Source organism: Brachyhypopomus gauderio, chromosome 2 (genome assembly GCF_052324685.1).
Source record: "Brachyhypopomus gauderio isolate BG-103 chromosome 2, BGAUD_0.2, whole genome shotgun sequence".
NCBI lineage: Eukaryota > Metazoa > Chordata > Actinopteri > Gymnotiformes > Hypopomidae > Brachyhypopomus > Brachyhypopomus gauderio.
Window position 1 is genome coordinate 24,757,694 of NC_135212.1, and position 14,578 is coordinate 24,772,271.

General features: G+C 40.9%; 2 protein-coding genes and 1 long non-coding RNA gene across 10 annotated transcripts in view; 2 read left to right on the forward strand and 1 right to left on the reverse strand.

Moving 5' to 3' along the window:
- The window catches only part of hipk2 (homeodomain interacting protein kinase 2), a 74,979-nt gene extending 69,794 nt beyond the window's left edge, over positions 1 to 5,185 (forward strand). For all 4 annotated transcript variants that reach the window (XM_076992355.1, XM_076992353.1, XM_076992354.1 and 1 more), the window contains exons 11-15: positions 760 to 939; positions 1,063 to 1,395; positions 1,603 to 1,847; positions 2,065 to 2,228; positions 3,256 to 5,185. In XM_076992355.1, the coding sequence (XP_076848470.1) occupies positions 760 to 939; positions 1,063 to 1,395; positions 1,603 to 1,847; positions 2,065 to 2,228; positions 3,256 to 3,720 (1,387 nt within the window). In that variant the 3' untranslated portion in view covers positions 3,721 to 5,185. The remainder of the gene's footprint in view (positions 1 to 759; positions 940 to 1,062; positions 1,396 to 1,602; positions 1,848 to 2,064; positions 2,229 to 3,255) is intronic.
- Positions 5,186 to 5,959: 774 nt separating this feature from the next.
- LOC143494672 (uncharacterized) lies at positions 5,960 to 11,563 on the reverse strand. Of its 2 annotated transcripts, none has more exons than XR_013125578.1 (3): positions 11,365 to 11,563; positions 10,681 to 10,818; positions 5,960 to 6,630 (listed from the first exon to the last, which is right to left on the reverse strand). It is a non-coding gene; the product is annotated as an uncharacterized LOC143494672 (long non-coding RNA). The 2 variants fall into 2 exon arrangements; XR_013125579.1 differs by having other exon boundaries at positions 10,681 to 10,845.
- A 12-nt stretch (positions 11,564 to 11,575) lies between these two features.
- Positions 11,576 to 14,578, forward strand: part of LOC143494579 (UPF0606 protein KIAA1549) — a 45,251-nt gene continuing 42,248 nt past the window's right edge. For all 4 annotated transcript variants that reach the window (XM_076992348.1, XM_076992349.1, XM_076992350.1 and 1 more), the window contains exons 1-2: positions 11,576 to 11,716; positions 12,653 to 12,870. In XM_076992348.1, the coding sequence (XP_076848463.1) occupies positions 12,738 to 12,870 (133 nt within the window). In that variant the 5' untranslated portion in view covers positions 11,576 to 11,716; positions 12,653 to 12,737. The remainder of the gene's footprint in view (positions 11,717 to 12,652; positions 12,871 to 14,578) is intronic.

Sequence of the window (14,578 nt, forward strand, 5' to 3'; positions counted from 1 at the left end):
TAATCCTGTTAGAGAACATGTGGATATTTATCTGCAATTGTAAACATTGGCCTTTAAAACACCGCGGAAAAAATGTACCATTACATGGCCATTTTACTTTGATGAATGTGCAGATTAAATGAGTTGGAATGCTATGTACCAAAGCCTACAAATCTACAAGCTGTGTTCATGAACTATGGAACCAAAAAGAGCTAGCACTATTTAAAATCCTGTAGTCACAAGTATTGCATATAACATCCAGCCCTTATAGAAAATTAATGAAAATTAATGTAGTAATAATGTAATGTTTGCTAGAGGTTCAGAGTGACTCTGCGAGGAGCAGGTCAGGTCAGTGAAGTGTAGGAGTGTGGTATTGCCTGCCCAGGCCTGAGCTAATGTGGTTTTGCTGACGTCTGGAGAACTGGAGAACGGAGCCTCCAGCTGAAGCCTGAGGGCTTTGTTGTCCTCAGCCAGCCCAGCTGCAGGAGTGCCACACTTGCACTGCGGGGTGGGAGATGTCTCCACTGAGAGCCCTCTCTGCCACGCTGCTGCACTCTGTGTGCTGCAGACACTACTGCCTCCTGCTGGCCGGTTATGATATAACATTTTGTCTCTGACATTAGCCTGGGGTGTAGAAACTTAGGACTGGGCTTAAATATTAAGACAGTCATTGTTGAGATTTGATTGATTTGATGTTTAGACATAAAAATGAGGACATCGGAGAAGCTGAGGCACCTGGCTCTATGCCATCACCATGTAACTGTTGCTTTCACTTTTCAGGAATTCCCATCCCCATGGCAGCCATTACAATCCCATCATGCAGCAGCCAGCCTTGCTTGCTGGTCATGTGACACTACCTTCCCAGCAGCCTTTAAATGTGGGTGTGGCTCACGTTATGAGGCAGCCGTCAAATAATACCTCCTCCTCCAAAAAGAGTAAGCAGCACCAGATGAACAGCAGGTTAGTGTAAGAAGTTTTCATGTTTTATAAAATGCCATTGAGACACTGATATATCTTATTTAAAAAAAAAACAATAAAGCCGGGTGTAGTGTATAACTGACTGCCTGTAACTTCCTGCTGTAGGAATATGTCAGTGTGTGAGGTATCCTCGTGCCAAGCTGTGCTATCCCCTCAACGTTCCAAGCGCGTGAAGGAGAACACTCCACCTCGCGGCGCCCCACTACAGAACGGCACCTGTGTGCCTTGTGGTCCCCTCCATGGTGCCGGAGGGGTAGGAGGGTGGACAGAGGACCAGGCCTCCAGCACCACACGTGACCACCAGGGGGCGAACACGCAACACAACCCCCCTCGACAAACCATTGTCATCGCCGACACTCCCAGCCCAGCAGTTAGCATCATCACCATCAGCAGCGATACAGATGAGGAGGATGAGCACAAGCAAGCGGGTAGCACCAGGTCAGCAGGACGGTCGACGGGTGTGGCTTTGGCTTTAGGGGAGGGGCCACAGCTAGCAGTGCAGAGCCAGACCTCTGATGGTCGACTCAGGAACATCCACTGCTGTCGCTAGCAAAGGACTGTGGTTTGTCTTCATCTGGGCAAAATGCACTATGCAACTCTGACGAAAGAGCATGACAACACTAAGTTGCTATTTCCTTTTCACAGCACGTCATCCAAACAGAGGAAGAACGTCATCAGCTGTGTGACGGTCCACGACTCCCCCGACTCTGACTCCAGCAACAGCCCCTATGCCGTAGCGTCTCGGCCCTCTGGCCCCAACGCCAACAGCTGTGACTCAAAGGGCATCATGCTGGACGACTACAGCAACGGAAACCCCCGCACCATCATCATCCCTCCTCTGAAGAGCCAGACTGCCGAAACCCTGAACGAGTGTGACCGCCTCATGCCTGGTGAGCATAAACTGCGGTCATAGGCAAGACAGCAGGCATTTTTAAAGATATAATTTAAGCAATGCCCTGCTGCCTCTGGGTACTATAGTTATGACACTTTTAAGACAAGGAAAAAGGAAATTTAAGACATCCTTAGCATTATTATACAACATAGACACTGTATTTATATTTTATTCGTATCCTCTTACATAATCTGACATTTCTTTAATCATTATAGACACTATAAATCACCAGAATTCTGCTTACAAGTTTAAGTCCTCCAATGGAGGGCTATCTGGCAACAATCATTCATCAGGAGGCATTCCTGTGGGTGGGGCCTATCGACAGCAGCGTGCTGGGCCACACCCCTTCCAGCAGCAGCAGCCTCTCAATCTCAGCCAGGTTTGAACATCACTGATGTGTTATTGAGAGTGTGCTTGGTGTATGTTTATAGCAATGTGTTGGTGCGAGTGTGTGTGATGTATGATTACAGCAATGCTACTGGCACTGTGTTTGGTATGTGATAATAATGTGTTAGCAAGAGTGTGTTTAATGTCATTTTAATGGCGTGTTTGTGGGAATGTGGTGTTTGTGATTTTAGCGATGTGTCAGTGAGAATGTGTTTGGTGTATCATTACAAAGTTTAATGTTTAGTGTTAGTGGGTCTGCTGTGTGATTATAATGATGTTTTACCACTTCGTATTGCCAGTGTGTATGAAAGGTGCTTTATAAAGTTGCCTTGCCTTTAGCGAGAATGCATTTGGTGTTTCGTTATGTGTTAAAAAGACTTTGTTTGATGTTTCATTATGTGTTAGAGACTGTGTTTGGTGTGTCGTTATGTGTTAGTGAGACTGTGTTTGTGTCATTTTGTGTTAGAGAGACTTTGTTTGGTGTGTCATTATGTGTTAGAGCAGGGGTGCCCAAAACGTCAATCGCGATCTACCGGTCAATGGCGATCTACTGGTCGATCGCGAAGGAAGTGTGGGTAGATCGCATGACATTAAAAAGTAGTGGATGAATGACAAACTGTCGTCCATCTGCACTGACGGTTGTATTTTGATTGACATACATGGTAGCCAATCTGACGTCTAGGGTTTGACACATGCCTCCACCAAACCCATCCCCCCCGGAACAACATTTGACACACACGCTAAAAAATAAATAGGTAGATCATTTTGACTTGGTCATCTTATAAGTAGCTCACAAGCTGAAAAGTTGTGGGCACCCCTGTGTTAGAGAGACTGTTTGGTGTGTTATGTTTTAGTGAGACTTTGTTTGGTGTGTCGTTATGTGTTGGAGAGACTTTGTGTCGTTATGTGTTGGAGAGACTTTGTTTGGTGTGTCGTTATGTGTTAGAGAGACTGTGTTTGGTGTGTTATAGCGATGAGATAGTGGGAGTTCTTTGATGTAATCTTGCTCTCTGTTTTAGGCTCAACAGCACATGCCAGTAGAGAGGAATGGTGGTCACCGGCGACAACAGGCCTACATCACACCCACCATGGCTGCCCAGGCTCCCTACTCCTTCCACCACAACAGCCCCTCTCATAGCACCAACGTCCACCCTCACCTGGCGGCCACACACCTTTCGGGCCAACCCCACCTTTACACTTACACTGCCCCTGCTGCCCTGGGCTCCACTGGCACAGTGGCCCACCTGGTGGCGTCACAGGGCTCCGCCCACCATGCTGTTCAGCATGCCAGTTACCCACCTGGCATCGTCCACCAGGTGCCCGTCAGTATGGGTCACCGTGTGCTACCTTCGCCCACGCTGCACCACAGCCAGTACCAGGCCCAGTTTGCCCACCAAACTTATATCAGCGCTTCTCCCGCCTCCACAGTCTACACTGGATATCCTCTGAGCCCTACCAAGATGAACCAGTACCCTTACCTCTAGAGCCGAAACACTGGAGTCCCGATCGCTGCTTACCATCCCCCCCCCCCCCCAGAGACAGAGATGGAGAGATGTGCTCCAACTGGCCGTCCCTGAACCTTTTCCCCTGACCCTGTCATGCCTAAACTTGAAGATGAGGAAGACGCTGAAGGAGAGGAAAAGAGTATCCTGGGAGGGAACAGAGGATTGAAGTTTTCAGTTTGTTTCCTTTGCATATGAGTTCTCTCAAAAGGGCCAGTTCTGTTTGTTTTTGTCATTTGGATATTTCATTACTTTCAACATGGAAATCTGATAATGTTTTTTCTTTTTTTTTTTATTCTCAATTTCCTTTACAGCAAGGTCACATCTGTTGGCATTTTGGGAGAGTCCGAGAGTGTGTTTCAACCATGGTTTAATTTGGTTTTCTATCTTAAAAAAATAAGCATTCACAGACTGTTGAGCTGAGGTCACATGTGGATGAGAACTATGGATAAGGTGAAATACGGATATCTGCTGCTCTACAAAGAATAAAATAATGATGGCCTTGAACTGTCTTTAACATTTCCAAATCACACACGGTGAGGGTTAGTGCATTCTCTCCCGTCCTCTCCTAAGAACAACTGGAGGAATCTTCTGGAAATATGTCAAAAAGACAAAAAAACTTTTTAGTGTATTTATAGACTTTTCTCTGTTTGTGTTCACATTTAGAAAAGAAAATAAGTTTTGTCATACAGTAGGACATTTAGCTAGGCCCCCTTTTTAGAATGTAGCAGGCTGCACCCATTTATTTTATGAAGAACCTTTCTGATACCAATAGATTTTTTTCCTTCTCTTTAAATGTGATTGCACAACGTGGTTGTAATAACATAAGCATGTAGAACATAGTGTGTGTGCGTGTGTGTATGAGCTGCCGTCAGCCATGTGGTTGGTACACCTTCCTCCGCACCTATGTGCGATGTGTTCTCCACAGTCCTAGGTTTATCATTGTTCCCTCGTAGTGCCTTACAGATATTACGACAGTTTACTTGGCTGGAGACCCTCTAGAACCAACAGAAATTAGTTTGAGAGTTGGCTCCTAGGTTGAACATCTTTGTCTGAGGTGTTTTGTTTTATCTTCCAGGTGTAAGCGTAGTCCTAAATGTTATTTATAGCTATATTATTATACGCAAAACCATCTCGTACAACAGTGTTTCTTGTTTAGCATGCATGAGGTTATTTGGCATTTAGATGAAGAAACTTGCCTGGGGTAATGAACCAAAGTTGTCATTCAGTAAAGATTAGTAACATTTGTTACTATATTATATATAGTATGTTTACTGTATATCATAGCTGTGTGTCTTAGAAACCTTGAAGCCCATCCAATGGAACAGACTATAGACTCTATTTGTTTTGTCATACAAAGGAAATTCACGTGTATTGATTAAAAAAAAAAAAAACTGAAGACCTACACATGATTAATGTGACATCTGTGTTACACAACATGTCAGACCAGTAGTCATCAAACTGAATTTCAGGACAAAGATTTAAATATTATCTGCTAGCGGAGTCCAACTCTGCATAATGTCCAGTTATGGCAGGCACTGATTGGAGTTTAGCTGAGTAGGAGTGTTTGCAGTGAGAGGCCGGCCCTAGAGAGTCAGGAGCAGAGACATAGGTGTAGAAGCAGCAATGTGGAAGGGCATGAGCATGGTCTAGGTAGGGACAGGAGCGATTAAGATGCTAAAAGATGGCACTGGGTGGATCTGGATGGGAACTGTAGGCCTGGGTGACAGAGAGAGAGAGAGACTACATTCCACATCTTAATGAAAATAGCATGTTGGCTTTGAGCATGTCGATTGAAGCTGGAGGAGGCTTCGCACGAACGCACACCATACTCTGATCCAAGAGATTGTTGAGCAGCCTTGGAAAGATCTGTGGTGGGTTTTTTTTTAAGTCTCATGTGTATAAAGGCTGTGGTCCTAACAGCTGCCCTGCATGAGCTGAAGCTGACCGCTGTAGTGGTCACACACTAGAAGACCTGTGCCGAAATCTGTGCTGTTTTAGTTGTTTTGCTCTGCTTAAAGGAATCACTCGTGTTAGATAACACTTCAAGAGAATGAAGAGAAGCAGTTATGTGATTTATGTCATTTGCGGGCCTTTTTCTGCTGCTTAACATCAGCCAATGATTTCATTTGTTTTGTTATCTTTTTTCGTCTTCTTCACTTTGTCTTTAGACAGAGGGCACATGCATGTGAGTTTATAAATACATCCAGTACTCATGCTATAGTGCTCACATTGAAGTGGTTTTATTTTTTACATTGAAAGCTTTTTTTAATCTTGCTATGCTACCGTTGTATGTTCTTTAGAGACTGCTGCAATAATTTTCATAGATGTTTATTAGTGTGAGTTTTCTATTATCCATTAAGCTCATTTTATTTGTATCTGGTGGCTAAGTTATAGTAGTGTTAAGTATTCGTAAGAATCCATTACCTGTGCAAGCATAAACCATTGATCTTTTAGTGTGTTAGACTAAGGTTTGATACCATCTCCCCAAACACACATCATTAATAAGCTTTGTTCATAGTTTGTCAGTTTGACTCACGTGGTTGTGGGACTGTATATGGTAGCCAGGATGCATATTGCTTTTCTTGCTGTATTTGATTTATTTCAGTCCCACAGGAGCACAGTGGCTCCAGCCCATGCGAAGGGAGAGGTTCCTCTGTTCTAAGAACCATATATAACATTCCATTCCAGAACCATATTGTCTCACTGCACTGTCTGACTGTCTACAGTCTTCAGTCCTGTCTCACCTCACAAGGACTGGCCTATCTGACAAAATGGGGACTCATCATTTAAGAATTTTAAGAGTTTTTCCCACCAAAGAAATTAAGCATGTTGATGATGCCCAAAATTGTCTCTTGGCATAAATAAGAAGATAAACGGCCCGATGAATGCCTAGAAGTAAAAAAAGACCCATATGAGAAATATACATGAACAAAGCAAATATATACGACACACAAATATTCACACACACTTAAACATTCAAAAAATTCATCAGATCTTTGTAGCATCTAAACTGTGTATCTTTTCTTTAAAATTAGTCAGTGCTGTTTATGTTGAAATACACTACATTTCATCTGATGTAAAGATAGTGGATTTCTACATAACAGTAAGGCTCCTTTACAAGTTGCCCTTCAGCTTAAATGAGGTTAAGAAGTGAACGTGTAAAACAATTAAGGAAAATAAGGTAGTGCTCCATAGTGACGTTTGGGGGGAATGATACCAGTAGTACCTTTAACAAAAAGGTCACTAGTGCAAAATTAATGTGCAGTGTGAGACTAAAACATCTGATATACTTCATGATAGGTATTACATGATAGGTATTGTTACATGTGTCATCTTTTTACTGTTACTCTATACATTTTTCCTCAAGAAGAATGCAATAAGTCCCATTTAAAAACATGTTTTGAATTCCCTTAAATTTGATCCTGAAAGTTAATGTTGTTTCTTTAGTGCTTTCCTCTATTTGGTTATATCTGAACTTCTTAAAGCTATCCATGAACCCCTATTAGCTCTACAAGGTAATTACTTAATTTTGTGATATACAGGATGTACTGCTTTGAGGCAATGTGTGTCTTTTTGAGAACACTAGGCAGTGAATGCAGATCTAGTGACCTTACAATTACCAAAATGTGCTATACCTGATAAATGAGCAGCTTTTATATATGGAACAGTTTTTAACACTTTTTAATTATAATTTTACATGATCCCCTTCTGGAAATTCATTTTCATGTCAGAACACTGCCTTCCAAATGATGAATTCAAAGCTTTAAGCAATGGTCAAAAGTGAAACGTACTGATTCATTTGTGAGGTTTGAAGAAGAGCTTTTGTTGTGTTCAGGTTATTCAAGACATCATCCAGTTTCATGTTTGTTAAAGTATTAAATGACCCCTCACACCAATCCCACAGTTAGGAAAACATTCCCATCACTCCAGCTGGTGTCTTAAGTATATATTAATTTTTAGTATCAGGCAAGACAAACATAAAGTAAACAATCCCAGTCAATATGAGAAAACATTGTAAAGCACATACTCTTAAATGAACTTGGCGCTCACAGATGTTTCTGTCTTTTGGCACAGTGACAGCCATTCGACACCCTTAAAGCTCTGTAGTTAGGTGTTTGTTTTACACTGTTTTTTCTTCAGGGCATTGACTATAACATAGTACTTATGAGTTTAATGTAGTCTGTGATGTCCCAATGCACAAATGAGTGAAAAGGCCAAATATTACAATGTGGACAATGCCATCCCATTGTATTATATTTAAAAAATCACTGACCTTTAATCACAAGGTAGAAATCTGTTTAATTTTTAACTGAAACATTTTTAGAATCGCTGTCAGGTAAACACATCATTGACTTTAACCTGACTGTATCAGCAGTTCTAAATGGGATTGTATTTGTTAATTTAAACTGATTTGCAGTGTACTGGCTACTGTTTAATACATTATCCAGCACCATGAACCAATTGGTACAGCTAAACTTGATCATGTAGAAACCTGTAATGTAAGGTTGACAATGTTGACAATGTTACAAACCCAATAATTACAGTGTCATGCAACAGCAATCCCTACTATAAATGTATTCTGTTATGTAGCTCGGTTGTACAGTAGACAGTCTTACAGCCATTGGACATGAACTTTTTTTTTCACTTGCACAGCAGCAAACATTCACAATAAAATGCTAAACTAAATATTTTTCCATGTCTCCAGACCTAAGAACCTAAAACATCAGACCCTGATTTCATTTCCATCACTGTATGGTTTCTCAGTTGTCTATCTCATTAGTTGTTGTCAAAGCTATTGTGTGCTGCAGTATTTCCAAGTATACTTTGTTAATGTAATTTTTTATTTAGCTTTCTTTATTGGGGATGTGAAGAAGTGTGATGTCTCATTATTTCAATCTGTTAACGTAGCGCTATGTGTACCCTATACCTTAGACTAATATTATTAAGTATGTTATGAGAATGGATATTTTACTGGCTTTATAGAATGTTAAAATGAATATAATGATAATAAGAAGAATGATTTAACTCCTAAAAGCTGAGTACTTGCTACTAAGCGCTTGTGTTACCATTAAGATGTTGTGTGCTTCTCTTAATTTTCGTTGTAGAAAAATTGAGTGAATTTGTATTAGGCTTCAACAACTAATGACAGCAGTGTAAATTTATGGAAGATTTTAACAAACATCTGGGTTATAGAAGAATATAGTTCTTTTAATTGTTCTATTTCCTAACTGTAGGGTGAAAAGGGGCTTGCATTGTGATGCACTATGTTATAGCTTCTTATTCACTGTTACTTTTGATCATTTTTTCGGTCTCCGAGGTGAATCGAATTATTAATGAGAATTTGTATGCTCACATATGCATATTGTATATGTGTAGAAATGTAATCACACTTTGTCTTGGATTTACATTAAACTGTTAAGTCACCGAATTTAAGTCCCAGTTTATAATCTTGTTGATTTTTTATATGGCTTAAAGCATTTCACACCCAGCCTTTAATTAATTTAGAGAACATCTGGTTATTGGCATTGTGTGTTATTATCTTAGAGAATAGCACCATTGCACAGCACTCTGGCCAATATTGCTGTTTATACAAACAACATATACAACATACAGTATGTACTAGGGCTGCACGATGAATCGTATTTTTATCGTTATCGCGATGTGAAGTTTCACGATAAACACATCGAAAGAGCCACGATAACTCCTTGAATAACAGCAAACTCAAATTGCATTATCCTCGTCCAGCAATAGAGGGAGCTATTCGCGCTGCAGACTATGATCACGTGACGTAAGTAGGCAAGAGGCAGAGTGAGGTGAACACGCTCATCAGACACGCGATTTGGTTTAAGCCTGGTTTACACTTGACGCAGCGCGAGGGTCCGCAAGGCGAAAATAACGTAATCACGGTGGCTTCGCCCGTGCGCGATGGTCTCGCGCGCTGTCGATTCACGAGGTCGTGCACCTCTCGAATTTTCTCGAATCTCGCCGCGTCTCAGCGCAATGAGAACAGTCATGTTTGCCGGGCTCATACACCTATACAAGGTGGAATTAAAGCACTTGTACGTCACTTTCAAGGTCCATTTCAATAATTCCCAGCTCGTTAAACTTAATTGAATTAAATATTTATACATATACTCTAAATGATTCGAAATAATTCACTTTTTTTTATCACATTATTTAATGGTTGTTTATTTTCAAAACACCCAATCTTAACGTCTTCACGTTCTTTCATGTTTCGTCCTGGAATTACAAGAGGCTCGTATTTGTTAATGTAATTACAAGAGAACTGTTCAGTCAGACAGATATTTGTTGTGAAACGAAGTAGTTACAATTTCAAGTACTTTAGCCTAAATTCCAGCACTTTTCAAACCTGATACACAAAGCAACATTAAAATTGGTCAGGTAAATGTTCATTCCCCTGTATTTGAGGGGTGTTTTTTCTATACTACTAGGCCTACATATTGTTTCGGACAACACTGCAAAGAATGTGACACGGCAAGATTAAACGCTTCCATCGTTCGCGGACGTTTACGCGAGGTGTGCGGAGTCGCGCTACGGTCACTCGTGAAAGTATAAACCTAGATTGAATCTATTGTTGAATAAACCTGCAAAATATTTGGAATTATTCTGGATTCATTACACAGTAAAAAAAAACTAATTAACGTGCTGCTGTTCAGAGAGACACTACATCTCTGTATTTTAATCTTAATTTATCGTGGTTCACATCGATATCGGGATATCCAACAATGTTATCGCACATCGTAATTCTAGTCCATATCGTGCACCCCTAGTATGTACAATCAAAAGTATGAACATATTTGTATAAGTAAAAATATGAAAACACAATACTGTATAACATACAAAATAAAGCATTAGGGGAACACACCAGAAAATCTTGTCCTAAAAGCATCATCATCAAAAAACGATATATAAAATCACCTTGTTTGTCTCCTCCGCTGTTCTACTGCTCTTTCCAGAGGCAAAAATGGGAAGAATTACATTACATGTTCATCTATGGGACTGAGTTCATGATGCTGGTCAGGACGTGTCTCTTATTTTTCTTCTTTGTCAGGTGTGCTGAAGAATGAAGAACAGTCCATTGACCTTAAATTGTGATGGAATGATAATCAGTATGCAAATTCTGCTAGCTAAGACTGCTAAGCTTGGTAAAGATCTCAAACTCTGTCACAATCCAAGGCCATCTTTTGGAGATGTACAATTTTGTAGTTAAAAAAACATCACATTTTATAAAGCTATAAACAATATTGCACCACAAAACCTTTATTTATTCGTTCGTTCATTCATTCATCCTTCATTACTTTTTAATGCCAAAAGGTGGCAGTCTGAGCCAACATCTTGGCATTATAGGCTTCTATTGATCATTTTTCATAAATTTATTCCTAACTGACCTGCATTATACAATAAATAAATCCCTGTCCTTATTCCTCTGAATATGAATTATAAATATTTAGCATTTAAATTTGTCAGATTGTGTACGCAAATATTGGAACTACATATTACAGTTCAGACTGCTCCCACAAACATATAATTTATTATCAGCTTACAATGCTAACAGTCTTTAAAAGCTACACGTGTGCACTTATTTTAGGCATTTTACCTCACCTGTCTCATAAAACACTCCAGCTTGCGTTGCCGTGAAACCACAGACGCCGGTGGGCGTGTCAACCGACCTCAGATATTGATGGACGGCGCCTGAAGCCAATAGTTATGGGGAATAAAACACCAAACCACGGCTGCGGGGCGGGAGGAGTTAGTGCAATACGAGTGGTTACATCGGAGGAGGGAATGATGCTCCGAGTGTCGAGTGTGGAGTCAGGCACCTATCCATAAAAATACTGTTGCGTTTGGAGATGATGGGAAATAGAAAACTTTAGTAAAGCCCGTACTTTATCTTTGATCAGACACGGAATACGTCCACTCATGTGGCCATTTAGTTAGCTAATCGCCTTTGAAGGTAAGAACTACCTCGTCATGTTTAATTATGATTTCAGAGATGCATCTGTGGCAGCTAGCTAAATGTTTCGTTTTTCTCAAAGGGTAGCTAGCATGGGATATAGCTGCAGATGTACATAGAATATATGTAGAAGTCTTTACAGATCGGTTATTTTTTGAACAATATCACACAGTAAGCTGTCCTAGCTAGCCTTCTAAGTTACATGCCCCTACAAAATGACACCGTTAGCTAACGCCGTTATTGCTGTCAGAATCCCTCTAGCTAGCTAGCTGGGTACTTCTGAGTCAAGATACCAGCATGTGTCAAGATTCATTTTCTCTCGCATCGAAACCCCAGTATCAAATATCGTTAGACCATAATAAAAGGAAAGTCAGTTAGGGTAGCTAACCGGCTAGCTAGTTTAGATAATCCCTGGTCGTTGAACGTCCCTTTAACAACACCTTATTTCAAACTGTACCACCACCCGCTTTTCACCCGCTGAGTTACTGTGTTCATATTTGTAGACGAGGTATCTCCAGCGGCAAATGACCGTTAACTACACCCATAGCTATGGATTTGAATTATTTGAAGTAAACGGTTGACACTGAAGGTCAGCGTAACTGACCCATCGAGGCGAGCGCTCGCGTCCCTTTCTGCGCGAGCCCATCTGAAGGCGCGTGGTGGAGAAGGAACAAAGGAAGTGTGGTGGTGCTCTCGCGCTGACCTACCAGCCAGTGGCAGCGCGCGAGCTGGCCGCCCTCGTGCTGCTTACAGCTGTGGACGTCGGAAAGAACTGCGTGCAGCGCGCGAGTTCGGGTTCGCGTTCTGTTCTTATTTTCAGTCCTTTTTATCAAGCTGATGCGTCGTGCGTTTAGTAAGATCACTGCGTTGTAGATACTGACCCATTTAATAATTTCGGGTTTGATATTTGGTTTTATTTGTTTGATTTTGGCGCAGCAACCCAAAGCAATTGCAGATAGATTTGAAGATACCAGTGTGGACTGTTCTTTGGTCATCTCGGGCAAAGCATGAGTTTCTCTAAATGGAGGGTCTGATGTTCGCTGCTGGTTCAACGGCGTTCAGCCGGTCCACCGTACACAGAAGAGGATGGTGCATGCTGTATCTGAGATTGATAATGTTGGTCTCCATGACGACCGCAGACCCACCTGCTGAAGGTAAGTTGCATAAAAATCCTTTCCTAACTAGAAGTTAGTTAGCTAGGGTTCATACATAGATGTCATACATCTTTCATACTCTTTTCTTTTTAATCACACTTTGTCCTTAATGATTATATAAAGGACATCATGGTAATCCCCCTAGAATTCTAGTCCCAAACCTATATTATGGACTTCCAGAAACCATTTACATTACAGTGTATTATGCTGCTGGCCAAAGGATGATTCTTGTCTACACCACTTGCAGTATTATTTCAGAACTCTTATCTTTCCCTCTGTTAGTAATGAGATTTAGTTACCAGATTTAAGACAGTGATTTAAGCCTAATTATTTTGGTGGGAATGGTTTAGCTGTTGAAGGCTCCTGTCCTCTCTTTGCTGTATCTCTGAGCTGCAGAGATTTAAGAGTGCTGTGAAGAGTCTGGTGATGAAAGTCATTATGGAGAGTAATGAAATCTGTTCCACTGCCAGTTACCTGGGAGCCATGGGCTTTGGGCTACATGAACAACCCAGAAAAGAATCGGTTCCAAAATGTTTCTGCTTGGATGATTAATGATTAGATTCAATGGTCAAAGGATAGAAATGCATGGAAGGCATGCAGTGTTATTCTAGTACAACCAGTCTGTCTTTGTTGAACTCCTTCCTCATCCCAAATTTTAGTTTTTATGTGATCAACTAAAATATTTTCAGCTTTTCTTCATCCTTTTCCCCTGTGTTGCTCTCATACAGTTACTATAAAGTACATTTGATTCTCGCTACATTTGATGCAGTGTGTTTGTAAATGGTGATTTCTAAAAGTGGGCCTAATTTGGGTGCTGAGCACCCCAGCTCAAACAGTCAGGAAACAGCTGCCATCAGTGCATTTCCCAAACTGCTCCATTCAAACTGTCTCTATGCACCAATTACGGTTGGAGAGTTTCAGTGGCTGTAAGTTTTGCTAGCTGGTTGTTTTCAGTTCTTCTGAGTTAACAGTCCATCAACACCTTAATCCCTGTGGTTTTTGCATATTTTACTGTGGAAGCGTCCTGGCCTTGTTTTGACTTTCGCACAGTAAGCAGAGATGTGCCATGGAGTCCTATCTCAGAAGGTTTCCTGTTTGGCTTTGAGCTCAGAAATGCCATCAAAATAAGAAACAACAAAACAATGATACGACATACATTACAGAAACAACCTTTGGGCAGCAGTCCAGTCTAGACGTCTTGAAGGCAGTCTGCACCAAATAGTTATCAATTTCAGGTAATGTCCACCAGGTACTCATGTATGGGAAGTTTAATAGACTAATAACTACACTTTACATGACAGTATTTACAAGATTAACTTTCTTTTAGTTACAGGCAAACCCAATGAGAAATTCACATTTGCATCAGAACTAATTTATTGTGTGTTGTCATCAAGATGATCTGATGCAAACCTTGCAGTGTTAAAATGAATCTTCCTCTACCAACTTCCTCATTGGTTGATTTTGGGAAAGATGAGAAGTTGTCTGCTACAAACAACCCTTTCGCTCCTCTGATATCTGGAAATGTTTGTGCACATGGATGAATATGTTTTGGTAGCAGCATTTCTGTCCAAAACTTTCTGCGATTGAGGCCAAACATGTCAAGAATCTTAGAAATTAATGATAACGGTGATGCCATAATAACTTATAAGTCGAACCTCTCTCTCTGATCATGCAGCTGTAGTGAGTTTAAACTAAAGTTTCTTTCCCA